At 41.9% G+C, this 16,837-nt stretch overlaps 1 protein-coding gene across 8 annotated transcripts in view; it reads right to left on the reverse strand.

The window, feature by feature from the left end:
- Positions 1–2,545: 2,545 nt before the first annotated feature.
- Positions 2,546–16,837, reverse strand: part of LOC100471251 (sushi repeat-containing protein SRPX) — a 199,410-nt gene continuing 185,118 nt past the window's right edge. For all 8 annotated transcript variants that reach the window (XM_034648737.1, XM_034648735.1, XM_034648736.1 and 5 more), the window contains one exon: positions 2,546–3,085. In XM_034648737.1, coding sequence (XP_034504628.1) covers positions 2,902–3,085 — 184 coding nt within the window. In that variant the 3' untranslated portion in view covers positions 2,546–2,901. The remainder of the gene's footprint in view (positions 3,086–16,837) is intronic.

The raw sequence follows: 16,837 nt of genomic DNA on the forward strand, positions 1-16,837 counted from the left end.
CATTTCTTGTAAGCCTGGTTTAGTGTTGATGAAGTCTTTTAATTTTGCTTGTCTGGGAAACTTTCTCCTTCCATTCTAAATGATAGCTTTGAGGGCTAGACTATTCTTGGTTGTAGGGTTTTTTCCATCACTTTGAAGATATCACGCCATTTCTTTCTGGCCTGCAAAGTTTTTTGCTGAAAAATCATCTGACAGCCTTAGGGGATTTCTTTTGTATGTAATTGTCTTCTCTTGCTGCTTTTAAATCTTTATCATTACTTCTGCCATTTTAATTATTATTAAAGGACCAACTTGTGGTCATCTTCCTAGGGACTCTCTATGCTTCCTGGACCTGAATGTCTGTTTCCTTCTCCAGATTAGGGAAGTTTTCAGCTATTATTTCTTCAAATGAATGTTCTGACTCTCTCTTCTTCTTCTTCTAGGACCCCTATAATGTGAACGTTGGGACATTTGGTGATGTCACAGAGTCCCCTTAACCTATTCTAATTTTTTCCCCTTTTCAGCTTGGTTGCTATTATCATTTTCCAGATTGCTGATCCATTTTTTTTGCATTCTTTCATCTGCTATTGATTCCCTCTAGTGTATTTTTCATTGCACTTATTGAATTCTCCAGCTCTGGCTGGTTCTTTTTTAAATTTAATAGAGTTCTTAGCACATCCACTCTTTTCTCCAGTCCAGTGAGTATCTTTATGACCATTATTTGGAATTTATTATCAGACATATTATCCATTTTATCTTTTTTAGTTCTTTTACTGTGATTTTGTCTTGTTCTTTCATTTGGGACGCATTCCTCTGTCTCCACGTTTTCTCCAACTCTGTGTCTCTGCGTGTTTGGAAGGTCAGCCCTGTCTCCTGGTCTTCACAGTAGTGGCCTTGTGTAAAAGTTCCCGTGGTGCCCTATAACGCAATCCTGCCTGGTCACCACACTCAGGCACTGCAGGGGTGTCCCAGGTCATCTGTGGGCACCCTTCTCTTGTGGCTGAGCCATGATTGCCTCCAGCCCAGCCGTCTGCAATAACCTGCTTTGCTTGCTCTGAATGCATTGGGCGGGGCTGCTCCCTGTGCTGTTGAGAGGTCTGGCTGCTGTCACTACAGGCTCCTTCGTGGTCAAGGACAGTAGTCAGCCTAGCTGTCTGCAGTTAGCCTTTCTGCTACAGCTGCAGGTGCACCAAAGGGCAGAGCGTGCTCCACGGAACAGACAGCTGAAAGTCTGGCTGCTGGAGGTGTGAGTGTGCTGGTGGGGTAGCAGCAATCACGTTGGAGGGGTGCCAGTCCTGGCCAGGGCTGTCTGCCAAGTGAGGCAGGGTGGGAGTCACTTTGGGGGTGGGCAGCTTGAATCGGGTGGGGGGCGTTGCACAGGAGAGGGCCAAGGGAGGAAGCATGCCGTGCTAGGAAGAGAGATGGACAGTGTCAGAAGTGGCTCCCATAAGCATCCGGCTGTCAAGGCTGGGGAAGAGCAACAAGAATGGCGCCCACCAGTACTTTTGTTCCAAGAGGAATCTCCTGCAGATCTCTGCTCCTCTGACAAGGTTAGTTGGTAAACCTTCATGTATACCCCAGGCACTTATCAAACTGTTGCTTCTGTGCTGTGGCTTGGGCCATTATTGAGTATGTTGGCTCTTTAAGGGCAGGAACTTGGTTTCCTATCACCCTTGGGCTCTTCCGGAGTTAAGCCCCAGTAGTTTCCAGAGCCAGATGTTATGGGGACTTGTGTTCCCGGTGCCAGGGGTACCTGGTGTGGGGTCTGATGGTCTCGCTCCTCCCTGTTTGTGATGTCCCTCCTCTTTGCAGTTAGTTGTGCCAGGGGTTTGATTCCCAACCGTCTTGCCACTCCCCTGACCTTTGTTGATATGGCCCCTCCCTAGGACGAGCTGTAGAAGACCTGTTCCACCAGTCTAACGGTAGTCGTCAGAGTTCTATACATGTACTTGATGCCTCGCTGTGCCCATGGGATGAGGTGAGCTCAGGATCCTTCTACGCTACCTTCCAAATGTCTCTGTATTTTGATTCTAATAGTTCAACTGGTTCGTAGTTAGGGAGCGTTCTCTTTTTGCCAGAAAGTGCTACAGCAAAAGTTCTTGGTTTCTCCCATGGGAACTGACTTGCTGCTAAGGTTTTGAGTGTATCCATTAAAAAGCTGTTGGGAATAAAAAGGTGCGGGTAAGTGTGTGTTTAGCACTTGTGGCTTTGGGTGTGGACTGGTAGGACTATCTTCAAGTAGAGGGTCCCACAACCTGGACTTCCCTCAACAGGGTGATGACCCCTCTGTCTTGGCTGATCTCTCTGACCTTTGACGTGTCCACTGGGGAAAAACAAAAGGGGAGAATTGGTGCTTCCTCTGGTTTTAGCTTCTTGTTTATGCTATCACGGTTAGGGATTAAAGGCTTATTACCTCTTTAATTTTTGGCTTGTTGCTGTAATCAACTGCTCCACCACCTGAAAGCACAGTTCTCCCAGCTCAGCTGAGCTCTTCCTGACAAAAGTCATTACATTTTTCCATTCCTAAAGTCACTGAGCAAGTATGGCTTGTGCTTAAAACACAAAATGAGTTTTGCTCCAAAATATTTTATTAATATAAGTTTTATATAAAAAAAAACAAAATAGAAGTTACGTGTTACACTGAATAACACATTGAAAGCATGTGTCTGGTTGTGGTTTCTAATTTCTCTACAAAGTTAACCAGCCGTGATGGAATACAGATCATAGTCACCATTTTTGGGGGTACAGTTCAAAGTACAAAAAGCATCATGGTAATTTTTAAGTGCAAAGAAAGCTCATATTAAAATAGACTTTTAAAATTACAAATAAAAATCTGTACATCAAGGATATTTTTCTGGCCTTTCCGCGTGCATAGCACTCCGTAGAACGAGAGGAGGACCTGCCAAGAGAGGAGCCGTCACGTCAGGTGTTACAGGCCTGGCCCATTTCAGCTTGCAGGACCATCTCCTCTTTCCTCAAGGGGAAAGTATCGACGAGGTTGAAGAGGGCCACAGGCATCACCAGGGAGACATAGCGCTCCTTGTCCATGCCATGCTTATCCACTAGCACCATACTGAAGGAATAGAGTGGGATTTGCAGCAACAACCTAGAGCAGACAAAGAGAAGATGGTCAAACCTGACCCCCAAGGGCTCTGTTGGACCAACCAGAGCACTATAGTGACGCAGAGAAGGGCTTACTGCCGCGGACTCACTCATCTAAGGACCCTCGCTACTCACAGTATGGTGCTTGGACTCACAGCATCACTGGAGAATCCCATGGTCCACCCCGAACCTGCTGAATTAGAATCTGAATTATTAGCAAGATGCCCAAGTGACTGGTATGCCCATGAAAGGTTCAGTAGCACTGCTTTACAATGGTCAGGAAGACTCTGGGCCTGCCTTGGTGCGCTACGTGCCAACAGCTACTACAAGGTACGTACAACAGTACCGACAGATTTTTTGCATTAAATTGGAGTCAACCCAATTCACAGACTAGGTCTGCATAACCGTGTACATAAGAGAACTAGGTCCATGGTTAACAGGGGTGATTCTGCCCTCTAGGGAATATCTGGCTGTGTCTGAACACAGTAGTACTGAGGTTGAAAAACCCTGGACTAGGTGAAGCTGATTGAAATAAGTTTCCAAATGTTGTAGTTCTGGACCATTCTGGCTTAGTAGCCAGCTCAGGATTGCATGGAGGAGATTAAACTTGGTCTACACTCTAGGTATATTAACTTAATTATCATTTGTACCTCAAATAATTCCCCCCAAAAGTGATTTTTTTCCTACTCTACCCCACTAGAACTTATATTGTGTAAAATGATTTTTATATCAATAGAAACTTGTTTAGATGAAATAAGCCAGAGAAAGCAAACAAGCTGATCAGCTGAGCCCACTGAAAAAATAAGCCCAGTCTCGTCTCGATTTTACTTTTGAATTTACTTCTCTAGAAGTTATGTGTAAGGCAGAATATATACTGCTCTCTGTATTTAAAGTGAAATATTTTTCCTCCCACAAAAGGATCAAGGGAAAAATATTCACGACTCAAACTCCAAACTGACTATACTTGCTTTTCCCTTTTAAGAGCATTTTGGGGAAGATGGGAATAATTTTATCTCCGTGGGAGGCTAAATGGCTAATCCACTGCTAGTGACTAGAAGGAAAAGAAAGACATTAAAATGCCTCTGCCAGGTCTCGAGAGATAGATAGAAGAGGGAAGCTCGGGAGCTGACTGAGAAGCACGTTGATGGAGTGCGTGCAGACAATGGAGTGAGTCAAGTGGAGAGAAACTGCTCTGCATGTTTAAAAAGATGAGTATTTAGGTTTTTCTGGGGAAGAGGGGGATGTCCTAGGGCAGAAGGATCCCAGAAAACAAGAGTAGAAAAGAAAGCTGGTCTGGAGGGAGGAAAAGGCCAAGGGATGTTGTGGCGGCTGGGGCCTGTGGGAAAGGGCAGCCAATGAGGAACGGGAGCAGCTGCTGTTCCAGTGCTTCTGAGGCTAGGATGGAAATCGCCCATGGTGCCACCATCGGCTGCCACACACATTCCTCCTCTGAGCCTTGCGCCTCGATTGACAGAATATAAAGAGGAAACACGACCACGGGGAGAAATAAGTGTTCAGGTCAGCAGGCTATCAACAGTCACTAGAATGTACCCCACCATGGCCAAGAGACCACAGAAATCTTGGCGACGGATGATGGGACACCCCACAAGTTGAGGGGTGGTGCCAGCAGTGTGCAGGAGTTACATAAACGCCTGTCATCAGACTGGAATGAGCTCTTCCTGGAGAATCTTCTAGAAAACCCTGTAGCATTTTCTCTTCAGGTGGTGGTGTTCCGTTTCAAGGTGGCAATGGAAGAAGATCCAGAACTCCCCTCCTCCCATGTACACAGCAACTTTCCAACTACCTATGGAATAGTTTTCTCTGAGAAAAACCTGAGACCAGGCAGAGGGGCTACTGCACACCCGGAAACGAGAAAAAAGGCACATCCAAGCAGGTACGAAAAGCTGAGACACAATCTCAGCAAAAAATCCACACACGCAGCACAGTGACACCCATCGGGAGGGAACTGAAAACCTGGAGCTTCTCCCTGAGGCTTGGAGTATTTCCACCCCACCTGGGGAACCTTGTCTTTTGAGATCTGCACATAAGAGCTCCCCCCCAAAGTCTAGCTTTGAAAACCAGTAGGGCTGAAGCGCACGAGACACGCAGGTGTGTGGTAGACTGAGAAATGGTGCTTACAGGGCTCAACATGCAAACTCACCCCGAAGAGCAACCCAGAAGCAGCCATTTGAAAAGTACCCAGGTGAAAGAGGCTCCTTTGATCATTTTTAAGACTGTGACTGAGGGCAGGGGCCTGAGGGAGAGTCTCCAGGGAGAGAGGCTGGTGGGTGTCATTTTCACATTTCTCTGTTGCTAAAGCCAGGGGAAGCCATCGCTCTTATTGTACTTTCGGCCTTTGGGCTACTTCTGTACACTCCAGCCAGTAGGCGCCATCTTTGTGCTCTCCTGCCTTTTAAAGCCCGTGGGCACGGTCTCGCTCCCCCCATCGAGCTCCCCCACTTCCTCTGTCCCTCTCCATCCATTCCTTGCTCCCTGTCGTGCACACTCAAGCTCTCTTGCTCTCAGTCTGCCCCTCATGCTCACCTTCCCTCCAGCTCTGTCCATCTGTCACTCCCCAGCTTTCACACACACTCCGTCTCTGTCCCCCTCGTCTCCTCGCCATCTGTCCTTTGCACACTTGTTCCCCATTTGTCTCTCCTTTTCCCTCTCCTTCTCTCTGCATGTGTGGCCATTTCTTGCTTTGTCTGTGTGTCTCTCCTTTGCTGCATCTGCCTCTCTCCCTCTGTCTCTTTGTATTGGTGCGTCTTTCTACCTCTCTCCCCCTGTGTAGGTCTTGGTCTTTCTCTGTCTCTCTGTCCCAGCTTCCCCCTCTCCTCTCTCTCCTCTTTTTCCCCCTACCCCTCTCTATATCCCTCTCACTCCATCTCTGTCCATGTCTGTCTCTGTGTCCATCTCCCCCACTCTGTATGTCTCTCACTCTTCTCCTCCCTGTCCCTCTACCCCCCTCTATTTGTGTGTCTCTCACTTGTTTCCCCCCTCTGTACCGCCACCACCCTCTCTCCTTTTCCTCTTTCCCTCTAAACATCTCCTTATGACTTTTTGGGTCTTGGTCTCTCCAAGTGTCTCTCTCTCCTTCACTCTGTCCCCCCCGTCTCTCTCTTTATCCCTTTTTCAGTGAGAATCATCCTTTGCACTCCCCCTTTGCTTCACTCAAGCTGGTGGGCCCCATCTTCACACTCTCCATCTGCCTCCCTACAGCTCACTAGTATATTCCGGAAGGGCTCCCTGATACTCACTGCTGATGCTGTCAGGACACGTCTACATCATCTGGCTCTTGGGCCAGTGTTGCTTACACCTACAGGTCTACACGACAGTAACCAACAGGACAACGTTCAACAGCTACCACCCTCAGGAGACAGCAATTAGTTCAGACCCAGGAGTTCAGTCTTTCTGTGAGGGGCGGGCTTCTCACTAAATATACATGTAGGGACTGACCGTAAACCTTTTGGAGACCAAGGAGGGGAGATGGTATCTTTGTACTCTCCCTCTGTGGCTCTCCAGAGTACTGCTTCCCCCGTTTCTACATCTGGTGCCCTGGTTTTTGTGGATGCCACCCAGAGGATACCCCTTGATCACCTGGCTCTAGTGGCCAAAAAGACTTGCATTCCTGGGCGCCACACGACTGTAACGATCAAGAAGACAGCTCGTGGTGGGCTATCACTGCTGGGGCACTGCACAGACAGGTTAAGGCAGATCCCATCTCTCTGTGAAAAATTCCCATTTGCTTACCCTGGAGCTTCATCCTGAGGGGCAGGCTTCAGATTCAGCACACATCTAGGAACCTACAGAGGGACTCTGAGGAAACCTAGTCCAAGGGATGCCATCTTTGTGCTCTCCCTTTGTCTCACTACAGCTCACCCGTATGTCCCAGACAGAAGCTTATGCACTTGTCGGAGGTCCCAATTTTTGTGATCGCCTCCCGGGGGACAACTCCCCGTGCAGCTCAGATGACCAGTGGAGCTAACACTTACAGTCCCACAGCACTCTCCGTCTGTTGGCATCCTTAACAGCTGCTGCTTGGGGGTCTGGCTTCCACTAAGCCTGAATCCAAGTGCTAAGATTTTCACCGCTGGTACACGATACATACTGGCATGCTCTCAAATATTGGAAGCTACTGAAAATAGTCTGCTTAGAGAATCAGAAAGGTTTGAGAGACAACCAAAAGCTAGGGCATGGATGACCAATAAGGATCACCTCCTACAGAAGACCACCATTTCAACATCGGGAGAAGTGGCTGTTTCATCCAATACGGCAGAAGAATGTGCTCCAAACAAGACCAAACCTTGGAAAATAAACCTTAGTAAAATGGAGAAAAGTAATTTACCTGATTGATAGAGTTCAAAGTAATCATCATAAAAATGCTCACTGAACTTGGAAAAAGAAGGGTTAAGTACAGTGAGAACTTAAAATATAAGAAAGTACCAAAGTCACAGAGCTGAAGAATTCAATAACTGAATTTAAAAATACATAAGAGGAATTCAACAACAAACTAGATAAAGCAGAAGAAATAGTGAACTCAAAGACTAAAATTCTTTCTTCTTTTTGCTGCTCTGAATGGGTAAACAATGAAAACAGCTTAAAGGGTATATGGAACAACATCAAGCAGACTAACATTTACGTACAATATGGTTCCATTATTTGCACACAAGGGGTCCCAGAAGGAGGAGAGAAAGAGGCTGAAAACTTCCCCGACATGGGAAAGAGACATCCAGATCAAGGAGGCCCAGAGAATTCTAAGTAAGAAGAAACCAGAGACCTACACCAAAACACATTATGATTAAAATGTCAAAAGTTAAAGAGAGAACCTTAAAAGCAGCAAAACAGCTTGTTACATACATGAAAAACCCCATGACTATCAGCATGTATTTTCACCAGAAACTTTGCAGGCTAAAGGGAGTGGCATGATACATTCAAAGTGTTCAAGGAAAACAGCTTCCAACCAAGAATATTCTATTCAACAAAATTATTCAGAATTGAAGGAGACATAGTTTTACAGACAAGCTAAGAGTTCACCACTAAACCAGCCTTACAAGAGATGGTAAAGGGACTTCTTTATGCTGAAAAGAATGGGCACTAATTACTAACAAGAAAACATATGAAAGCACACATCTCATTGGTAAATATATAGTAAAGGTAGTGGATTCATCACATAAAGTTAGTATGAAAGATTAAAATATGTTAAGTAGTAAAAATAATAAGGGATACACAAGATAAAACGTTGTAGGTGTGACGTCCAAAACCTAAAATTCATCCTTTGGGTAAATACCTGGTAGGGCAATTGCTGAATCAGAGGGGAGTTCTAACTTTTTGAGGAACCTCCATACTGTCTTCCACAGTGGTTGCATCAGTTCATTCTCCCCAACAGTGCACAAAGGTTCCCCTTTCTCCACATCCTCATCAATAGCTGTTGTTGCTTGTGTTGATTTTAGCCATGCTGAAGGTGTGAGGTGGTATCTCACTGTGGTTTTGATTTGCATTTCTATAAGTAGTGTTGAACATCTTTTCACGTGTCTATTGGCCATCTGTAGTTCTCTGGAAAAATGTTCATATCTTCTGCCCGTTTTAAAATTTTTTTTTTGAGTGTTGAGTTGCATAAGTTCTTTACAGATTTCGGATACTAACTCTTAATCAGGTATGTCATTTGCAAATACCTTCTCCCATTCAGTAGGCTGCCTTTTAGTTTTGCTGAGGGTTTCTTTCACTGTGCAGAAGCTTTTTATCTTGATGAAATCCCAATAGTTTATTTTTGCTTTTGTTTCCCTTGCCTCAGGAAACATTTGTAGAAGGAAGTTGCTATGGCCGACGTCAAAGGGGTTATGGTCTGTGTTCTCTAGGATTGTTATAGTTTCATGTCTCACATTTAGGTCTTTGATCCATTTTGAATTTTTGTGTATGGTTTAGTTCTGTTTTACATGTTTCTGTCCAGTTTTCCCAACACCATTTGTTGAAAAGAGTATCTTTTTTTCCATTGGATATTCTTTCCTGCTTTGTCAACAATTGACCATATACTTGTGGGTTCCTTTCAGGGTTTTCTATTCTGTTCCATTGCTCTGTTTTTTTGCCAGTACAATGCTGTTTTGATTACTACAGCTTTGTAATACATCTTAAAGTCTGGAATTGTGATGCCTCCAGCTTTGCTTTTCTTTTCCAAGGTTGCTTTGGCTATTTCACGTCTTTTGTGGGTCCCATACAAATTTTAGGATTATTTGTTCTAGCTCTGTGAAAAATGCTGGTGGTATTTTGATAGGGATTGCATTGTATGTGTAGGTTTCTTTGGGTAATATAGACATTTTAACAGTATTTGTTCTAATCCATGAACATGGAATGTCTTTCCATTTCTTTGTGTTGTATTCAATCTCTGTCATCAGTGTTTTATAGTTTTCAGAGTACAGGTCTCTCACTTCTTGGATTAGGTTTATTCCCAGGTATCTTACTTTTGGTGCAATTTTAAATAAGTTTTTCTTAATTTCACTTTCTACTGCTTCATTATTGGTGTATAGAAATACAATCGGTTTCTGTACATTGATTTTGTATCCTGTGACTTTACTGAATTAGTTTATCAGTTCTACCAGTTTTTTTGGTGGAATCTTTCAGGTTTTCTACATAGAGTATCATGCCATTTGCAAATATTGAAAGTTTTACTTCTTCCTTACCGATTTGGATGCATTTCTTTTTGTCTGATTGCTGTGGCTAGAACTTCCAGTACTCTGTTGAATAAAAGTGGTGAGAGTGGATATTCTTGTCTTGTTACTGACCTTAGGGGAAAAACTTTTTCCCCATTAAGGATGATGTTCTCTGTGGGTTTTTCATATATGTTCCCTCTAAACCTGCTTTATTGAGGGTTTTTATCATGAATGGATGTTGTCCTCTGTCAAATGCTTTTTCTGCATCTATTGAAACAATCATGGTTCTGATCCTTTCTCTTATTGATGTGATGTATCACTTTGATTGATTTGTGAATACTGAACCATACTTGCAACCCAGGAATAAATCCCACTTTATTGCAATGAATGATTTTTAATGTATCATTGGATTCAGTTTGCTTGTATTTTGTTGAGACCTTTCTATCTATGTTCGTCAGAGAAATTGGCATGAACTTCTTTTTTTTGTGGTGTCTTTATCTGGTTTCAGTATCAGGGTAATGCTGGCCTCATAGAATGAATTTGTAAGTAAGTTTTCCTTACTTTTCCATTTTTTGGAATATTTTGAGAAGAATGAGTATTAACTCTTCATTAAATGTTTGGTAGAATTTGCCTTTGAAGATATCTGGCCCTGGAGTTTTGTTTGTTGGGAGTTTTTTTATTACTGGCTCAATTTCTTTGATGGTAATCAATCAAGTTTTCTATTCTTGTTTCAGCTTTGGTAGGTTATATATTTCTTGGCATTTATCCATGTCTTCTAGGTTGTCCAATTTGTTGGCATTTGGTTTTTCATAATATTCTAACTGTATTTCTGTGGTGTTGGTTGTTATTTCTCCATTCTCATTTGTGATTTGAGTCCTTTCTCTTTTTTTCTTGATAAGTCTGGCTAGAGGTTTATTAATTTTTTCAAAGAATCAGCTCCTGGATTCACTTACCTGTTCTATTGGTCTTTTAGTTTCTATATCATTCATTCTGATCTAATCATTTCCTTCCTTCTGCTAGTTTGGGGTTTTGTTTGTTCTTTTTCTAGCTCCTTTAGTTGTAACATCAGGTTGTTTGAGATTTTTATGCTTCTTGAGGTAGGCCTGTATTGCTATGAACTTCCCTTTTAGAACTGCATCCCAAAAGTTGTTTTCAACCATTGTGTTTACATTTTCATTTGTTTCCATGTACTTTTCTGGTTCTTCTTTGATTCCCTAATTGACCCATTTATTGTTTAGTAGCATGTTCTTTAGCCTCTATGTATTTGTGGTCTTTCCAGATTTTTTCTTGTGGTTGACTTCTTCTAGTTTCATAGCATTGTGGTCAGAAAAGATGCATGGTATGACTAGGATTTTTTCAATTTGTTTGTTAAGGCTTGTGTTGTGGCCTAATATGTGATCTATTCTGGAGAAGGTTTCATGTGACCAGTGCCCTTTTAAAATATCGAATACTTTATGCATTAGTTTGTTCTCTAGGAAAAAAAAATCAAAATTCTTTGGATCAACAAAATAGCTTGAAACCAAAAACAAAAAAAAAATGAAAATACACTAAAACTTATGGAATGTAATAAAAGCAGTTCTAAGAGGGAAGTTCACAGTGATAAATGCCTACCTCAACTAAGAAAAAAATCAAATAAATAACGTAACTGTACACCTCAACCAGAAAAAGAACAAGTGAAGGCCAAAATAAATCAACGAAAGAAGAGCTAGCTTTTTGAAAAGATAGCAGTATTGATAAACCTTTAGCTAGGTTCACCAAGGGGAAAAAAGAGGGCTCAAATAAGTTAAATCAGAAATGAAAGAGATGTTACAACTGATAACCCAAGAATACAGAAAATCATACTATGATGAACAATTATATGCTAATTAGACAAACTAGAAGAAATGTATAAAATTCTAGAAACATATAACTTTCCCCAACTGAATCATGAAGAAACAGAATATCTGAACACACCAATTTCTAGTAAGGATATTGAATCAGAATAAAAAAAAAAACTTCCCACCAGACAGAAGACCAGGTCCACACAGCTTCACTGGTGAATTATAGCAAACATTCAAAGAAAATTAATAACAAACTGTTCCTAAAAATGGAAAAGGGGGGAACACTTCTTCTAAGCTTATTTTATGAGGCCAGCATTTCCCTGATACCAAAACCAGATGAAGACACTAGAAGACACTAGAAAAAAAGCCCAATATCCCTAATGAGCATAGCTGCAAAAATCCTCAACAAAACACTAGCAAGCTGAATTCAACAATACATTAAATGGACCATTCAGCATGATCAAGTGGGATTTCTTTCAGGGATGCAAGGATGGTTCAGCATCTGTTAATCAACATGATACACCACATTTACAAAACGAAGGATAAAAAGATCATTCTCATCAATAGATGCAGAAAAACTGTTTGCAACTCAATATTGTTTATGATGAAAACTCTCAACAAAGTAGAGGAAACAAACCTCCACATAATGCAGGCCAAGCTCACATCTAACATCAGACCTGATGTCAAAAAGCTGAAGGTTTTTCAGTAAGGTCAGGAACAAGACAAGGATGCCCACTCCTCTCATCACTATTATTTAACATAGTACTAGAAATCCTACCCACAGCAGGTAGGAAAGGAAAATAAATCAAAGGCATCCAAATGGGAAAGGAAATATTAAAGCTGTCACTATTTGCAGAGGACACATTATATATAGAAGCAGAAAATCCTGAAGATTGCACCAATACACTGTTAGAATATATGAATTCAGTAATGACACAGGATGCAATATCAAGATGCAAAAATCTTTTGCATTTCTATACACTAATAATGAAGTGTCAGGAAGAAAATTAAGAAAACAAGCACTTTCATAATTACATGAAAATGAATAAAATACCTAGGAATAAATTCAAGGAGGTTAAAGACCTGAACACTGAAATCTATAAAAAACTGATGAATGAAATTGAAGAAAACACACAGAAAAATAGAAAGATATTCCATCCTCATGAATTGGGATATTGTTAAAATGTCCATACTACCCAAAGCAATATACAGATTCAGTGCAATCCTTATCAAAAATTTTTGTTAAATCGATACTGACAGCGCTCCTTTAATACAATTTACTTAATATGTTCAGATTTATAATATTTACATACTTAAGGCAACTCTTGAACACAATTAGGTTGCTATAATCTTTGCAAAAAATTACAATTAAATTTTTTGGTTATGAATGAGAACGACTGCTTTAATAGCTAATTTCTTTATTTTGTTTACAGCCTTAAGCCTTCAGATACTTAACCATTTTAATTGATGTATTTTAACAAAGTACAGGATATGACAAAGTCCTTTTCCTATCAGCCAACTCTGTCAAGCCTAATATTTTGCCACACTTTATTATAAATAAAAAAATTATTAGTCACTATACAGTACATCCCTAGTTTTTGATGCAATGTTCCATGATTCATTACTTGCATATAATACCCAGTGCACCGTGCAATACGTACCATCACTGGCCTATCCCATCACTGGCCTATCCCATTCCCCCACCCCCTTCCCCTCTGAAGCCCTCAGTTTGTTTCCCAGAGTCCACAGTCTCTCATGGTTCAATCAAAATTCTCATTGTATTTTTCACAGAAACAGAACAAAAAAAAATCCTTAAATTTGTATGGAAGCACAAAAGATGCTGAATAGCTAAAACAATTTTGAGAAAGAAGAACAAGGCTGGAGGCCGTATGCTCCTTGATTTCAAACTATATTACAAAGCCATAGTAAGCAAAACAGTATGGTACTGGCATAAAATCAGACACACAGCCCAGAAATAAACCCACACACATATGGTCCATTAATTTATGACAAAAGAGCCAAAAGTTTGCAATGGGGAAAGGACAATTTCTTCAATAAATACTTTTGGGAAAACTGGATCCCTATCATACACTGTATACAAAAATAAACTCAAAAATGCCTTAAAGACTTGAATGTAAGACCTGAAACCCTAACGTATAGGAGAATATATAGTCAGTATATCTATCATCACCATGATGCTTTTTTGGATTTGACACCAAAAGTAAAGGCAACAAAAGCAAAAATAAACAAGTGGGAATACATCAAATTAAAAAGTTTCTGCATAGGCAATTGTCACCAAAATGAAAAAGCAACCTACTGAATTGGAGAAAATATTTGCAACTCATATCTGAGAAGACACTAATATCCAAAATATATGAAGAGCTCATACAACTCAGTAAGAAAACAACAAACAAAATAAAAAATGGGCAGAGGAACTGCATAGACATACACATGGCCATCAAATACATGAAAACATGCTCCACATCACTAATCAGCAGGGAAGTAGAAATCGAAACCACAGGGAAATATCACCTAACTCCTGTTAGAATGGCTAGTATCAGAAAGAAAAAAAGTAAGTGTTGGTGGGGCGCCTGGATGGTGCAGTCGGTTAAGCGTCCGACTCTTGGTTTCAGCTCAGGTTGTGATCTCAGGGTCCTGAGACTGAGCCCCGCATTAGGCTCTGCACTCAGCTGGGAATCTGCTTAAGACTCTGTCTCCCTCTGTCCCTCCCCTACCATCCCCCCATCAGATTAATAAATCTTGGGGAAAAAAGCATTAGTGAGGATGTAGAGAGAAGGGCACACTTGGGCACTGTTGGTGACAATGTATATTGGTGCAGCCACTCGGGAAAACAGTATGGAAATTCATCAAAAAATAACTATATGATCCACTTTTAGGGGTTTATCTGAAGAAAATAAACTAAATTCAAAAGGTATATGCACCCTTATCTTTACTCCAGCATTATGTACAATAGCCAAGAGATGGAAACAACGTAAGTGTCCGCTAATGGACAAATGGATAAAGGAAATATGGTACACACACTAGAACATTATTCAGCCATATTAAAAGAATAAAATGTTGCCATTTGTGATGATGTGGATGGACCTTATGGACATTATCCTAAGTGAAATAAATCAGAGGACGAATACCATGTGGTGTCACTTATATCCCGAATCTAAACAACAAACAACCACAACAACAACAACAAAACTCATAGATACAAAGGACATTAGTGGTTGCCAGAGGCAGGGGGTTAGGGGTGGGTAAAATGTGTGAAGGGGGTCAAAAGGTGGAAACCTCTAGATCTTAAGTCATGGGGATTTAACGTATAGCATGGCAGTTATAGTTAATACTACATTACACATTTGAAAGTACCTGGGAGTAAATCTTAAAATTCCACAAGGAAAAAAATGTAACTACATATGGTGATGGATGTTAACTAGACTTAGCATGATAATCATTTTGCAATATATACAAATATTGAATCATTTTGTTGTATACTTGTATCAATTATACCTCAAAAACAATATGGATATAAAAATTATGGCATCCTTTGTCCCTCTCACCCTTGAAATTGCTGGAAAGTTACTCTAAGGAACAGAATTTGCCCATACCTTTATGTCTAAAAAAAACATCAGAGTTGGGGCACCTGGGTGGCTCAGTTGGTTAAGCATCCGACTCTTGGTTTCAGCTCAGGTCATGATCTCAGGATCCTGGGATCCAGCCCTGCACTGGGTTCCACGCTCAGCAGGGAGTCTGCTTGAGATTCTGTCCTCCTCCCTCTGCCCCCCCACATGTGCATGCCCGTGGGCACATGCACTGTCCGTCTCTAAAATAAATAAATCTTAAACACACACACACAGAGAGAGAGAGTGAGAAAACAGGGAGGTGGGAACTTCGCAACACCAGGCATCACTGCGGCCTGTTAATTGCTTTAACGTGGCTTCAGTGCCATTTGAAAATCGTATTCTAACCAGACAAGAGAATTTTTAGATTCTCCAGGCATTCTGCATCTCCTGTTCTTTCACGCTTTCCATTCTTTGCCTAAATTGGCTTTCATCTGCACTAGACTCTAAGGTGGAAGTCAAAGGGAAAAAGAGAAAACATCCATCTGCCAAGTCTCTTATTCCTCACTGATAGGTCTGATAAAGGGGACACGTGGCCTGACACTGAGTCCACTAGGTAATGCATGTGACAGATCGTCTCTGCGTGACAGCTCCCTGGACTGTCTCTTGGCTACCCAGTAATGACTGACCCCCTTTTGATAGGCTGATTTGCAAAATGTCCACTTCAAAGTTGTGAAGCCTCTGGTGAAACGCTAGGCCAGTGGTTCTCACAGCGTGAGCCCGGACTACCAGCTTCGGCCCCACTTGGGAACATGCTCGAAGTGCCAATTCCCGGGCCTTATCCTAGACCTATTGAAGCAGACAGTGTGGGGGTGGGGCCCGCATTCTATTTTTCTTTTTTAAGATTTTATTTATTTATTTGACAGAGACAGCCAGCGAGAGAGGGAACACAAGCAGGGGGAGTGGGAGAGGAAGAAGCAGGCTCCCAGCGGAGGAGCCTGATGTGGGGCTCGATCCCGGAACGCCGGGATCACGCCCTGAGCTGAAGTCAGACGCTTAACGACTGCGCCACCCAGGCGCCCCCCGCATTCTATGTTTTAACTGTTCCAGGCGATTCTGAGGCTGGCTCAGGTTTTAGAAGCACTGTGTCATTCATGTATGCAACTTCCTTGTCGCTTTGGTCATCCCCCGCCTGCGGAGGTCTATAGTCGCCCCAACATCTACAACTTGAGTGACAGAAGTTATCTTAAATCGGATTTTTCTGTTCAAGTTTCATTTGTTTAAAATCACATCACAATTTTATCAAGACTCCCTCTCTATCTCCAGTCCAAAGAGTCACAGTAACAGATTGTGTGACAGGTTTTTAAAAAATCAGGAGCACAGGGTATGAGCCGGTAGTTCTAAGTTACCAACAGCTTCTAACACATACTTTGAGAATTTTTGTTAATACGTTTTCAGATGTCAACACAGCCCTCTCCCCAGTTTTGCTGTTCTGTAAGTACACTCTTAGAGGCTACTCTCACCCCTGGGAATAGTAAATCTGTTTCCGTTTCGAGTCATTTTCTCCACTTCCTTAGCTCCAACATGGTGCCAGGCACTGTGCTAGGTACTGGGTAGCAAATGTTGAGATCTGGAGGTGACCTCAAAAGTGTCCCCTCAAGAGAGGTGCTAGTGAATGTGACAGGACCCAAAAAAATGTATATATAAAAGTTTATGAGTATACCCG

Source organism: Ailuropoda melanoleuca, chromosome X (assembly GCF_002007445.2).
Source record: "Ailuropoda melanoleuca isolate Jingjing chromosome X, ASM200744v2, whole genome shotgun sequence".
NCBI lineage: Eukaryota > Metazoa > Chordata > Mammalia > Carnivora > Ursidae > Ailuropoda > Ailuropoda melanoleuca.